Source organism: Salmo salar, chromosome ssa22 (assembly GCF_905237065.1).
Source record: "Salmo salar chromosome ssa22, Ssal_v3.1, whole genome shotgun sequence".
Taxonomy (NCBI): Eukaryota; Metazoa; Chordata; class Actinopteri; order Salmoniformes; family Salmonidae; genus Salmo; species Salmo salar.
Genome location: NC_059463.1, coordinates 43865720 through 43881059, shown reverse-complemented (window position 1 = coordinate 43881059; position 15340 = coordinate 43865720). Strand labels below are relative to the sequence as shown.

The window sequence follows — 15340 nt, the reverse complement described above, 5'->3', positions numbered from 1 at the left end:
GAACAGAGGTCACCTGTTCCCAAATTTGCACGCGTCTGACAATGATACCAAGATTTCACCCTGACCAACAGTGTTGCTCAGGTAGAGTCCTCCAACAGTGGGAGCTGGTGTCGTATGGAGTGCAAAGTCAGACAAAGGCTTTTGGATAACTGCAATAACAATAAGACAAAAGGCTTTGTGGTGACCGGAGCGGTGCCCAGTAATGGCACTGTGAACTACACTCTGAACAGAGTGAACATCCCGTCTCTCCTGTGAACAGCCTACTGTTGTTTCAACAGCAAGGTGGGACAGACTGGACAGTGGATGGCCAAAGCACACTGGAGTCTGAATGAAAGGGAGGAACCCCCAAAAAAAGACTTGCCCCCGAAAACCCTGGCAGAGCTGCATAACATGCTGAACTCATTCTACCCAGGAGGTGTCTGGCTGTTTCCAGAGCACTGTCCGAGAGATTTTACGTCTGAGGACAGCAGACTTAAAAACCTTGAAGATTGTGAGTGTCTCTCCGCCTCCCCCTCTCCAACCACTACCAGCATTGTTACTACTGCTCACTCTTGCGGAGATCTGGGGTTCAAAGGTCCTGCCCTTTGTGGGTCCTGGTGATGTGGTGCGCATTGTAAGCATGGGGACCACATTTGACCTGTGCTTGAGTTAAGTTGATCAACCTCATTCAGAAAATATTTCAATATTTTATTTAACACCAAGAAGACCATCATCCAACTTTGTCTATGCAAAGGAATTTGGTTTTAAATGTATATTTTTTGGGGGGGGTCTAAATGTATATTCCGATACACCAACACCAGTGAAATGTTTTCTTGGGATTGAGTAGTCAACATGCGTTGACTCACTTGATCTATCATTGCAATGGCATTTTTTAAATGACACAAATTGTATCACTACATTATGAATATATATTAAAGTAATAAATCAAAAAAAAATTGAATGTGCAGTTTTGTGTGGTAAATCCAGTGAGAAACGTGGGTGTTTGGATACTTCCAAGATGAGGATATCTTAATTAACTTGTTCCAACCTGTTCATCTCAGATCAGCGTTTACCATGTAGTGGAACCCCTGCGTTCACCTATACAATTGTGTTGGATCAGATATTATAGTTCAAGGAAGAAATATGCACTTGAAAACTAGTTAAACTTCCTGCTTTTCAAAATGATTTGTTCTCCCATTTCTTAAAGTATGTCAAAGTACAGCAGCTGCCTTCTAAGAAACAGAAATTAGTTCAATACCAACTGGCACCATTGACAACAGATAACACTTATTTGAAGACATTCCAGACAATTCTGTCAATTCAACATTTTTAGAATATAAATTTAATAAGTGACATTTGCATCCTCACAACACAATAGGAAGAGGAAATTAAATGAAAAACTACAAAACAAAGGAGGACTGCATCGTCCATATCACTGGCTGTGGAAACAGTGAAGTAGTTTGTCCAAACGTGACCATTTTCAGCCAGAGGGAAAAGCTCCTCAAAACACTGGTACACACACTTCGCAATAGAGAGATTCTGACAGCCTAGCATGTGGTCCTTCTAAATGAGTGTCATTTTGACCTAGTAAATGCTGTTCCAACTGCCTGCTCCTCAACACGCAGAAGGCAAAGGTCAGTGAGAATAAGAACGCTGGGTCTCCACACTCAATGGCTTCCTTCCTAGTGGAAATGTATCCATTCCTTTCACCGATCAGTGATCACGAAGAAAAAGGGGGTGAAGAGAGGAAGCCATTTAAAGAGTATTGAGACATGGTTCGCCACGGTCGTTGACATCATATCCCTGAACGTCCAGTGGCTGAGGAGAAGAACAATCCATTTGTGATCCATCAGTCAACAATTTTTTGGACTTGAAGCCAGCCCCAGTGAGGGCGTCAGTTCAACAGAGCAAGGGAGGAGAAAAGTTTTCATTTTGATTCTGTTAGTCTTCCTCAGACTGATTAGTCAAGTCTCTCCCTTATAGTTGTTAAAAACAGGACAAATTTCACACATATCCATAACTGACTGATGGTCGTAGTGTTACTGGAAGTGGTCATGAAACATTTCCTTGGCATAGAATCCAGGCCAGCACCTCCTTGTGAGTGCGAGGTGTAACAGGTTCTGTGTTCCATTGAACGGGGTAATGGTAAAACACACGCGCACGGAAACATGAAAAGTGCAGGCCTAATGAGCACAGATGATAGATTGACTTGTCTGTGATGTCACCTCACTTACACATCCCAAGTATTTGCAGCAGAGTTCCAAGAAGCATCATTTTTTCCCACCCAAAAAATGCAATTGTGCTCCATGTGTAACTCTGAATCACCAATGCAGCATGTGCTCAGTCACAAATTAGAAAAATCTACTTTCCTGGCTGATACATGTTGTTGATGACTAAATGTGCTCTTTTAGCTATATATGTGCTAACTAACATAAACAATGGCTAATGCCTTTTGGCATGTGTAAATAGTTGATTAAAATACAGAATACCACTTATTCAATTTCACTTTCCATTTTGACCACCTGACTGGCTCGCATAGAATTCCAGGAGTTTGCGCCAATTCCAAGAAAGCATATCAAGAACGCGACAAGGAGCCTGGTCTGGTTTAGTTTTGTGAAGCATGGCCAACGGAACAGGGCAACACAGAAATAACAAAGAGAAGGAAACCCTGAATGGAGGTTGGAGGGGAAAAAGGTAAGAGACATGGGGATCGATAGTGTTGTTGGAGATTTGAAGTTCCCTCTGTAAACACACAACCACAAAATAAAAAAAGAATCTAAACAATACCAAGCTCAAGCTGAGGAGCAGTTTGAGTGAGCCCTCTCCAGGGATGTAGTAGTAAAGACATAAGGTGGGTAAACGCTGAATGAGTGCCAACAACACTTTTCACAACATATAGAGGTGCGTAGACGGCGTTAAGGTGCGTTTATCCTCCACTACATCCCTGGTTCTCTCCCACTGAGAGTCTATGGAGGCCCTGAGGTTTGGAGGCAGGGAAAGGATGGATGGAAAGAGTGAAGGAGGATGTAACACTCCTGTGGTTCTGTGTCCGAGACGGCACATCCTCTCAGTACCCCATAAAGGCTCATAGTCATAACGTTTTGCTACGGAAAACAAAAATGTGCATTTCTTACTGGACAGTTGTTAAAAACAGGACAAATTTCACACATATCCATAACTGACTGATGGTCGTAGTGTTACTGGAAGTGGTCATGAAACATTTCCTTGGCATAGAATCCAGGCCAGCACCTCCTTGTGAGTGCGAGGTGTAACAGGTTCTGTGTTCCATTGAACGGGGTAATGGTAAAACACCCCCCCAGTTCTACAGGGATCAGAGTTCAGAGGTGAAACAGGAGGTGTGGGTGAAGGTGGGGTCGGTCAGGGCAGAGTTTGTGTTGTGTCTGTAGGTTAAAGTTGATCGCCTTAAGAGTGAACAAACAGAACGACTGAGGCTGGCTGGCTGACAAAGCAGTGAGGGTGATAAGACAGACAGAAAGAGGGAAACATTGACAGAGCAAGACAGCATGCCAGACAAAACCGAGATTCAGCCATCCAGACAGTGAGACAGAGAAAGCGCGAGACAGCCAGACGTACAACACAAAATGAAAGATTACCATGGTATGAAGGGGCCAAGAGGGGACCAAGTTCAGTGAGTTTGGCTTGAAAATTAAAGATTTAAGCCCAGAACAATCTTCTAGCAAATACATCTAGTGACATGACAAAATGCACAGTTGTTGGACATAAACAAAAGCAACCGCACCCAATGCTGTAAAGCAGCACGAACACCACATTTCATTTAGCAGCATCTTTCTTGTGTGTGCTCCATTACCACAGGCACTGCAATACCGGGTGGTTCCGTAGATCAGACAGATTAAGCCCATTTTCCATCTCCCCGTTCTAAAATTTTGTTCAGATTTTAAACTGACAAGAACAGATACTACACTTGATCTTAGCCTAAAGGCAGAGATTATCTGCACATTTTGCAACAAACTAGCTCCCCTGGGGTTTGGATGTTTGTTTGTGTTTATGTTCAACAACTATCTTCTTTCTATCAAGCTATCAGACCAGGGAGGCAGGCTTTGACTATATGACCATTGAGTAAGGAAACCAAAAACATGCGTTAAAGTCACATTTCAAAAGGAGAAATTAAAACATTTCTGACTCCATCTGTGCTAAAAATATAATTTTAACTACACAAATTATATTCGCTGAGATATTCAATATTTTTCATTGTTGTACGCGCCTTTAATTGGAATCCACTCAAATTGAGGAGTCCTATTTGTCCAGTTATTATTTGACTATCAATGCACCAGATGACGTACATGTGTTTATCTTAGGGGATGTTCTAAGCTTAACAGGATCAGAAGGGAGGCTAGGATTGGACGTAGCAGGGTGTAAGGCGTCAATTTAGGGTGTCCATCATCACCATCAAGAGTCCTCGTTCCCAGAATCCTCCTGGTCATCGTCATAGCAGCAAGTAGAGACGCCTCCTACTTCACTTGTCCCACCTGCCTCTCCTCCTGACTCCATGTCATTATCTTCCTCCTCTTCATCCTCTTCTTCCTCCTCCTCCATGTCATCGTCGTAGAGGTCGTCGTAGAGTAGGTCTGAGCTGCTGTCCTGGGAGGGAACCCGGGTCTGGACGCAGTACTCTGCCAGCGTGGTGGGTACCTTGACACCGTCGCGCTCCGCCTCCGCCACCGTGGACACCACCTGCTTCCTGTGGGAGGGGAAGAGAAGTCATAAAGGTCTCACTCACGTGTGTGTGTGTGTGTGTGTGTGTGGTAGGGCTGTCCCCGGCAAAACAAAATCTTGGTCAACCGAGAGTCATCCTGTTCTTTCGACCAATCGATTGGTCAAAATGTTTAAACTTATAGACAGACGACACACCCTGTGTTTGAATAAAACCAACTACATACGCACTGAGTTTGTCTGATGTTTTAAGCACACTGTTTGATTAAATAATTAAAACACAAATGGCTCAAGAAAGCGTCCAATGGTCACACTGTGTTAAAAAAATGTTTTACAGTGAGAGCCTGTGTGACTGACACAAGTTGTCTCACTCTCCTCCCTACTGCAGCAAAAAGGCACCACAGCACAGCAAGTGTGTATTGCGCTGTCTGTGCTGAAACATCATTACAGCCATTTTGTTTATTACTTGTTTAACTGAAAAGTTATATTACCGAAATCCCTAATTTGTTTATAAACAACATGCCCTAAACCCTTGCTCTCTTTACATGCAACATGTAAGCATCGCATGCATGTGACCAATAGGGCCTGACCTATAGCCTATCATAATCACATCAATAAATTGGTTATTATAAACTCCGAACACAGTAACACGTGAAAGCAAAATGGATGCGGAGGATGTGAAAAAGAACACCAAAACAGGCGAATGTTTACTGGTTGCTCAGGAGGGAAAGGAGAAATCAGATCTGTGGAAAACATTTGACTTAGTTGTGGAAAATACTAAAGCTCAAGCATTGCATGAGTATTATGAGTGCCAAACAGATGCTGTTAGATTACAATATTATTACTTATTCTGACCATTTGGAACAGTGGGGCAGCAGGTAGCCTAGTGGTTAAAGTGTTGGGCCAGTAACCGAAAGGTTGCTGGATCGAATCCCCGAGCTGACAAGGTACAAATCTGTCATTCTGCCCCTGAACAAGGCAGTTAACACTCTGTTCCCCGGTAGGCCGTCATTGTAAATAAGAATGTTCTTAACTGACTTGCCGAGTTAAATAAATAACTTTTTTTTTTTTAAACACAAAATAAAGTGTACCAGAGAGAGTAAAAAAATTAATATAGCCTTTATTACAGCATACTAATTATTCAAAGCTCCCTTTATTTAATTTCAAAACTAAAATGCTTGATTGCATTTCAAAACATGAATGTCTCATATGCTGTGTGATGACATGAACAAATTAATAATTGATTCACCGATACAGTAGCCTATATTTTGAATTATAGGCCTAAGTTACGGTATTAAGACTAAACAGGATGCACTCTTAGGCCTACAGCTCGATGGTGGTTATACAAGGCTGCTATACTAAGCCTACTAATGATAATGACATTACTTATTATAATGATAATCATAATAATTGTAATAATAATGAGATCAAGAAAAAGGAGAGTATAGGAGCGAGACCTGCGTGCGTATTATGTGTGACAAATAGGTGCTGTTAAATTACAATATTTTTCTGCTTGTTTGGAACAGTGTAAACATTAAATAAATAAGTAATACCAGTCTGTTCTAACAAAAACAAATTGTAAAGCCGAATCTGAAATTGCTTTATGTGATATTTTGCATGAGGCTTGGTGCTCACGGAATAAGTAGGCTATTAAACGGGGCGGCAGGTAGCCTAGTGATTAGAGCATTGAACTAGTAACCGAAAGGTTGCAAGCTCGAATCCCCGAGCTGACAAGGTAAAAATCTGTGGTTCTGCCCCTGAACAAGGCAGTTAACTCACTGTTCCCTGGTAGGCCATCATTGTAAATGAGAATTTGTTCTTAACTGAACTTAACTGACTTGCCTAGTTAAATAAAAAGGTTAAAAAATATATACAAAAATATTTAAAAAACACTCAGGCAACAGAAGCAGGATCTGTCTTACTTATGTAGACACACTGTATATGGATGATTTATAAAGTCAGGTTATTGATTATAGACCTAATTAAGTTGTGGTTTCTTTCCTCAATTTTCTTAGACAATTAGGCTGAGGAAAAGGCTGTTTCCTTGTCTCTGCTGCTGCAGCTGCCTTCGCTGCATTGTTCTCAATCCCAATATGATGGTTAACTTTGTTATTATGCACGTAGCAACATAGGGAAAGGCGCCAATTCTACAGGGAACTGAAGATTATGTTTCAGAACAGCAGACAGCGACCGTATCCAACGCGGGAGAAAGGGCACTTGTTATAAAAAATATTTGATTTATTAGTGTTGCACCAACATTTTTACATAATATAACCATATATAATTTCCATATCACGTCTTAGAGTGATGGACTGTGCCATCCCCCACAGCCTCCACAATGGGTTAATCCACTGAGACAGGCGTCTTGTGCACTACGAAATAAAAAAATATTGGTCGACCAACAGCCTATCGACCAAACAATCGACCAGTAGACTAAATGGGGTCAGCCCTAGTGTGTGGGTAAGCCAACTTGTTTGTTGTGAAAAGGGTACTCAATGGTTGGGTTAGTGTGCGTATGTTCTTCCTACCTGATAATCTCTGCGTACTCCTTGTCCTTGCCCTTGCTGTCCCTCCACTTGCGGAACATAACTGAGGCATCCACGTTGGCCGGGGAGAAGGTGTTGGGCTCATTCAGCAGAGAGATCACACTCAGCAAAATGGTCCTGTACACACACACACACACACGTGTCACTAATAGGAATTTATGTCCTCTAAAACATACCCATTACCTGAACATTACCTTATAGTGTATAGTTTACCTTAGCTTACCTTCTAAGTAATGTGGCCTTCATTTCCTTAAGTGGGTGAGTTATCTGACCTGACTTCCTCTGTGAGAGCAGTGTTACCTCACCATCCCCCAGTGTTGCTCCATTAGATGCTACTTCCTCTCTGGGTGGTTGGTTAAACACACACTCAAAACATTCAACCTGCCCCGGGGGTTGAGGAATTGTCCCACCAACTGCCATGTGTCTTTGACACTTTTACAGCTGTTAGGGACTGTGTCTATTCCTAAGCTCTGCATTTTAAACATTTGACATATTTGACCAGTTATGATGACACATCATAATGTATTTTTGTTTCCCCCAAGTATCCGGTAAGTTGTGAAGTCAATGGCTCTTTCTGCCGATGTAATCCAGTGTCACTTGAATCAACTTATATTGTAAATGTTGATTGTCTTTTTGTGGAAAACTGCTAAAAATTGGTAAAAGTCAAATCGCCGAATACAACTGGTGTAGACTTTAGCGTGAAATGCTTGCTTACGAGTCCTTCCCGATGCAGAGTTTAAAAAAAAAAATGGAGCTATACACAGGGAGCATCAATGAAGTGAGCTAGACCAACCTACATCAAATACATCTAATAAATCATTTCAAATATGTAAACACACTTTGGTTTTATAGCTTGACCCGCATGCAAGGTGGGGGGACTTTTTACTTTTAAGACTATTCCATTGGTTCTGTTGTTCCATTGAGCTAAACTAAGCAAACCTCAAATATTTATATATGTGTTGAACCAGGTTTGGAGCTAGGTGAGGTACCTGACATTCTGAGTGGGGTTCCACCTCTCTGAGGGGAGCTCCCCGCTCTGGGGGTCGTCGACGGGAGGGTGAAGGATGGAGATACACACGTCGCCGTTCTGTTGGAACACGACCTGTCAACTTCTGGATGGAGAAAACTCTTCAAATATGTTTGAATTCATATACATTGGGAATACATTAACTGGGCTTAACTCTTACCTCATAGATGTTGGGATGCCACATCTTTGTTAAAAAACGGAAGGTCGGAGGGGAGTAGGGGTAGTCAATGGGGAACTTGATGTGAGACTGATAGAGAGACACAGAAATTGCCATCAGCTTCAAACATTTAATCGAATTGACAGCCAAATAACTCTGACAATTACAGTTAGATACAATTCGGCATGAGAATGATCCTGGTTTGTAGGTCATTTTAGTGTGAATGAGTTACTGGGTGCCACGTGTGTGTGTGTTTGTGCCTGCATGTGTACATGTACAGAACTATGTGCATGCACGTGTGCGACTAAATGTACTTCTCTATCGCTACCTCCCACCTGTCTATATGAATTGTGCCAATTCAGCAAAATCCAATCACACACAGAGCTTGTTATATGTGCAAAATTCCAGGCCTGTGCCATCATCACACTACCATAGCCATTCAATTTGACACATATATACTGCCTCTCTCCACTGTGTGTAATCCACTGTATAAATGAATCCACTATCAAAATGAAACCAAAGAGAAGTGTGAGAACATTCTGTCCAGCTGCCCCAGCCCTTTGGGGAGCATTGCTCTGCTTCCAGATAGCATTCGCACCATTTCGAAACATGCCCCGTGCAGACATGTTGAGGTCAGTGTGAACTTTACCTTTGACACTCTTCACTATGCTCCCCTTCTGGATCAGTTCCCTCTACGGCGCCTATATTTTAAAATTCTAAACAGAGCACCTATAACAGGTGCAAACAGTATCTTACTTGTTATAGGCATACCTCTGCCTCAACCACTAGCTGAAAACCTAGTCTACAAATCCAGAAAAGGTTGGAATGTGATGACATTTAATGATTGTAAACTGGATTTATGGTTGAGAAGGCATCATATAAAAGCATATTTTTGATATGTTAAGACAGTTTTTTTATCTGGTCCGATAGCCAGACAAAAACGTGGTTGCCCAAAAACATTACAACCAGTATACAACCTGACCATGAAATCACTCACAAAATATGTTATAATGATCATTGCATCTATGTCAATGCAATCAGTTTTGCCTTCATGGAAGAGTTTGCATGCCCTGGGCTGGATGTGAACTCTCACCAAATGGATATGCTAATGTGGAGGACTAGCCACACTGAATAAGTTATACAGGGAAAAAGGAGAAGAGCCTCATCATGCCCTTCTCTCTCTACCTCTATGCTGAGATGCCATTTATATCCGTCCACAGCTAAAAATAGGAGTCTGGAGCATAACGATCACACTGCAAGGGGGAAAGAGGCCGGGTAGAAAGGGGGGGAAAGAGGCCGGGTAGGAAGGGGGGGGGAAAGAGGCCGGGTAGGAAGGGGGGGGAAAGAGGCCGGGTAGGAAGGGGGGGAAAGAGACCGGGTAGGAAGGGGGGGGAAAGAGACCAGGTAGGAAGGGGGGGGAGAAAGAGACCGGGTAGGAAGGGGGGGAGAAAGAGACCGGGTAGGAAGGGGGGGGAAAGAGACCGGGTAGGAAGGGGGGGAAAGGACCGGTAGGAAGGGGGGGAAAGAGACCAGGTAGGAAGGGGGGGGAAAGAGACCGGGTAGGGGGGAAGGGGGGGGAAAGAGACCGGGTAGAAAGGGGGGGAAAGAGACCGGGTAGGAAGGGGGGGGAAGAGACCGGGTAGGAAGGGGGGGAAGAGACCGGGTAGGAAGGGGGGGAAGAGACCGGGTAGAAAGGGGGGAAGAGACCGGGTAGGAAGAGGGGGGAAGAGACCGGGTAGGAAGGGAGGGAAGAGACCGGGTAGGAAGGGAGGGAAGAGACCGGGTAGGAAGGGGGGGGGAAAGAGACCGGGTAGGAAGGGGGGGGAAAGAGACCGGGTAGGAAAGGAGAGCGTGGGAGAATGGAAGACTGAAATAGTGACAGGGAGTGAGAAAGGAGGGAGAACCACCTGAACACGTCATACACACGCACAAACATGCTACACAACGTGTTGAGCATCCAATGAATGACCCTCCCTTCCCCATCCCTCCACAGTTGCCTCACCTTAAAGTAGCCTCCCTCGTACAGTGTGTTAGGGGGGCCAAAGATGGCCACCTCCCAGTTATAAAGGTCTGACTCCTCCACCAGGCCGATGCGGAAGCCCTCCACCGGCTGATCCTGCAGGGACTTGAGTTCCATCATCAGGGCCTTCTGGGAGCTGGGCGTCGAATGGTGGGCCATGGCTATCCCACTTCTGACACCAGTCGGCACATAAAGAGAGGGAGAGTGGGAAATTAGGGGAAATGGAGAGAGGAGAAAGGGATGTTAAGGTAACTTTAAAAAGTGTACAACACTCAAATTTCAGAATTTCCTCTTTGTGGGTTGGCTAATTTAATTACGTTTTAATCATGGCACAACCCAATCAAACAATGCCAAGTTCAGGTGTTAGTCGGAACTAGGAAACGTCAGACTTGCTCTGTGGTTGTAGCTATACACGTGCCGCGTTCAACCAGTTAGCAAGTCAGAAATGTTCCTGGTTCAGACAAGCAAATCAACGCGGCACAAAAACTGGGCCTTGTTGGCTTACTGGCTACAATAAATACATAGGCCTGTAACAATATTATACATGCATATAAGGGAGGCAGTTAAGCTGGAAACTCCCGGAACCTAATGAGCAATATCAACAAACAATAGTTTAACTTCGAAAAGATTTGAGTTAGGCTATTAAGTAAAAGTTGCATGACGTTTGAGTACTGAGAGGGCAATGACGAGACTAGCAAACGGCAACATCATATGTAATCATTAGTTACGAACTCAAAGCAGGACAAGCTCTGTATTCGTGTAGCAAAGCCTGGCGCTGACTGCAACGATTAGGCCTTTGACAACTCAAACGGATTCAAGTTAATGACACACGAATTACCTCTATCCACTCAGCGTTTGTACTATATTGTACCGTTTCAATGGGATAAAGCAAGACGTTTCTTTTGTAGCTAACTGCTGAAGCATACACAGTCAAATCAATGGCACATATCAAGTTGTTGACAGTGTTCTATCAAGCTAGGCGACAGGAACACAGTGAAACAATGTTGTCCTCGCGTGGTATTTTTCTTCTTTGTGCCACTCTTTGAACTAACGTTAGCACACTATTTTAGCCATTATTGGGTCCAAAACTCTAGCGACGATTTGCTCTCGCTGACATTTACCCAGTCTCGCCTGGTTAACGTTAGCCCCCGTTTGGACAGGCAGTCGCTCAGCTGACTCCCTGCTTGTTTGTTTATCTGCTCTTTTCTGGCAGCTCGAACTTCTCCACACGTCAGCTCAACCCCCACCAAGTAACTTGAAAAAAGAAACAGCCTTCTCTCTCCACAACATTTCCTCCACCGCCCGTTCGAGAGGTCTGTAATTTATCGAGCTAACTTTCGTGGAAAAGGCAGTCCGTCGAAGCTTTGCACTTACGAACTACACTGAATTTGATCGATTTCTATTTTCACCCTATCGATGCTTCCGGCTATCATTGCGCGTGTCTGTCTCTCCACGACGTACTTGCGTAGATAGACTCACGTCCGACATGCGCGGTCCTCTCAGAGGTGCACATTTTTTCTTGTCTCGTCGGTTTTGTAACGCAATGACAGTTTACATAATTGAACGTAATTTAGGCCTATAGTTTTTCCTCATGTATAATTTACAGATAGAGTTGAGACTATGGACTGTCAATAGTGACATCAAAATATGGTGAATTGGAACCCATGCACAGATTCTAATCTAGGGCAGGGTTACGCACACTTGGTCCTGGGGGCCTCCCCTGGGTGTACGTTTTGGTTTTTGCCCTAGAACTACACAGCTGATTCAAGTAACCAACTCATTATCAAGGTTTGATTATTTGAATCAGCTGTGTAGTGCCTGGGCCAACACCAAAACGTGCACCCAGGGGGCCCCAGGACCGTGTTTGGGAAACCCTGATCTAGGGTATAAAACCCTCAATGGTAATTGGTCTGTGTAGGCCTACTCATTGTCAAACTAATACCATTAAAGCAAAAACAAGTTAGTCACTCTAGAACATGTTAGAATGCTTACGCTAGTCTTGTCACCAACGAGAGGTGTGTGCATGATTCTCTTTGGTGTGCCGGGGAGAGCATTATTGAATCCAAGAGATGGTGCATGCTAGACCCTGCAGAAAGTATTCATACCCCTTGATTCATTACACATTTTGTTGTTACAGCCTGAAAAATTGATTAAATCGTTTTTTCCTCACCCATCTACACACAACAACGTGAAAACATGTTTTTAGAAATGTTTGCAAATTTATTGAAAATTAAATACAGAAATATAGAATTTACATAAGTATTCATGCCCCTGAGTCAATACTTTGTAGAAGCACCTTTAGGCAGCAATTACATCTGTGAGTCTTTCTGAGTCTGTAAGAGCTTTCCACACCTGGATTGTGCAACATTTCCCTTGTTATTTTCAACATTCTTCAAGCTCTGTCAAATTGGTTGTTGATCATTGCTAGACAAGCATTTTCAGGTCTTCCCACAGATTTTCAAGTAGATTTAAGTCAAAACTCGGGAACATTCACTGTCTTTTCGGTAGGCAACTCCAGTGAAGATTTGGCCTTGTGTTTTAGGTTATTGTCCTGCTGAAAAGTTCATTAATCTCCCAGTGTCTGGTGGAAAGCAGACTGAACCAGGTTTTCCTCTAGGATTTTGCCTGTGCTTAGCTCCATTCCATTTATTTTTTATCCTGAACAGCTCCCCAGTCCTTAACGATTACAAGCATACCCATAACATGATGCAGCCACCACTATGCTTGAAAATATGGAGAGTGGTACTCAGTAATGTGTTGGATTGTATTTGCCCCAAACATAACACTTTGTATTCAGGACAAAAAGTTAATTGCTTTGCGACAATTTTTGCAGTATTACTTCAGTGCCTTGTTTCAAACAGGATGCATGTTTTGAAATATTCGTATTATGTACAAGCTTCCTTCTTTTCACTCTGTCAATTAGGTTAGTATTGTGGAGTAACTACAATGTTGTTCATCCATCCTCAGTCACAGCCATTAAACTCTGTAACGGTTTCAGTCACCATTGGTCTTATGATGAAATCCTTACCGTCAACTGAGTTAGGAAGGACACATGTATCTTTGTAGTGACTGGGTGTATTGATACACCATCCAAAGTGTAATTAATAACTTCACCATGCTCAAAGGGATATTCAATGTCTGCTTTATTGTTTATTTTTACCCATCTACCAATAGGTGCCCTTCTTTGCGAGGCATTGGAAAACCTCACTGGTGTTTGTGGTTGAGTTTGTGTTTGAAATTCACAGCTCGACTGAGGGACCTTACAGATAATAGTGTTTTTTTCCAAATCAAATCAAATGTTATTTGTCACATGCGCCAAATACAACAGGTGAAATGCTTACTTACAAGCCTTTAACCAACAATGCAAGAAAAATACGTGTTGACTAAAAAATAGATGAGTAAAATGTAATTTTTTTAAATAAAGATTTATTTAAAGAGCAGCAGTAAAATAACAGTACGGGGGGTACCGGTACATGGTCAATGTGTGGTGGCACAGGTTAGTCGAGGTAATTGAGGTAATATGTACATATAAGTACAGTTAAAGTGACTATGCATAGATAATAAACAGAGTATTGGCGCTCCGGTACCGCTTGCCGTGCGGTAGCAGAGAGAACAGTCTATGACTAGGGTGGCTGGAGTCTTTGAGGATTTTTAGGGCCTTCCTCTGACACCGCCTGGTATACAGGTCCTGGATGGCAGGAAGCTTGGCCCCAGTGATGTACTGGGTCGGACGCACTACCCTCTGTAGTGCCTTACAGTCGGAGGCCAAGCAGTTGCCATACCAGTGATGGTAGTGATGCAACCACAGCCTCGTCGATGAGAATGGGGGCATCATTCAAAAATCATGTTAAACACCATAAATGCACACAGAGTGAGTCCATGCAACTTATTATGCAACTTATTATGTGACTTGTTAAGCACCTTTTTACTCCTGATCATATTTAGGCTCGCCATAACAAAGGGGTTGAATACTTATTGACTCAAGACATTTCAGCTTTTCATGTTTAATTAATTTATTAAAAAACATAAATCAACTTTGGGGTATTGTGTGTATGCCATTGCATTTTAAAAAGCATTTAATCTATTTCAAATTCAGGCTGTAACACAACAAAATGTGGAAAAAGTAAGAAGTAAAGTATTCAGACCCCTTCACTTTTTCCACATTTTGTTATTTTACAGCCTTATTCTAAAATGTATAAAATAATTTTTTCCCTCATCAAACTATACACAATACCACATAATGAGACAAGAGCACCAGAGTTCCACTGTAGAGATGGGAGAACCTTCCAGAAGGACAACCATCTCTGCAGCACTCCACCAATCAGACCTTTATGGTAGAGTGGCCAGATGGAAGCCACTCCTCAGTAAAAGGCACATGACAGCCCGCTTGGAGTTTGCCAAAAGGCACCTCATGACTCTCAGACCATGAGAAACAAGATTCTCTGGTCTGATGAAACCAGGATTGAAGTCTTTGGACTGAATGCCAAGCGTCACATCTGAAACCTGGCATGATCACTACAGTGAATCATGGTGGTGGCAGCATCATGCAGTGGGGATGTTTTTCAGCAGCAGGGAGACTAGTCACGATCGAGGGAAAGATGAACGGAGCAAAGTACAGAGAGATCCTTGATGAAAACCTGCTCCAGCCAAGACAACGCAGGAGTGGATTTGGAACAAGTCTCTGAATGTCCTTGAGTGGCCCAGCCAGAGCCCGGACTTGAACCCGATCAAACATCTCTGGAGAGACCTGAAATAGCTGTGCCGCAACGCTCTCCATCCAACCTGAAAGAGCTTGCGAGAATCTGCAGAGAAGAATGGGAGAAACTCCCCAAATACAGATGTGACAAGCATGTAGCGTCATACACAAGAAGAGTCGAGGCTGTAATCACTGCCAAACGTGCTTCAACAAAGTACTGAGT

The 15340-nt window shown here is 43.1% G+C and overlaps 1 protein-coding gene and 1 pseudogene across 2 annotated transcripts; both read right to left on the bottom strand.

Moving 5' to 3' along the window:
* Nucleotides 1-1298: 1298 nt before the first annotated feature.
* On the bottom strand, nt 1299-11872 carry ube2r2 (ubiquitin-conjugating enzyme E2R 2). 2 transcript variants are annotated; one of them, XM_014167445.2, is made up of 6 exons: nt 11260-11872; nt 10404-10593; nt 8405-8491; nt 8207-8304; nt 7200-7334; nt 1299-4699 (listed from the first exon to the last, which is right to left on the bottom strand). In XM_014167445.2, the coding sequence occupies exons 2-6, from the start codon at nt 10578-10580 to the stop codon at nt 4408-4410; spliced, it is 789 nt and encodes a 262-aa protein (XP_014022920.2). In that variant the 5' UTR covers nt 10581-10593; nt 11260-11872; the 3' UTR covers nt 1299-4407. The 2 variants fall into 2 exon arrangements, with proteins under 2 accessions (XP_014022920.2, NP_001133140.1); NM_001139668.1 differs by having other exon boundaries at nt 4204-4699; nt 11543-11809.
* On the bottom strand, nt 3792-3952 carry LOC123729738 (uncharacterized; annotated as a pseudogene).
* Nucleotides 11873-15340: the final 3468 nt, after the last annotated feature.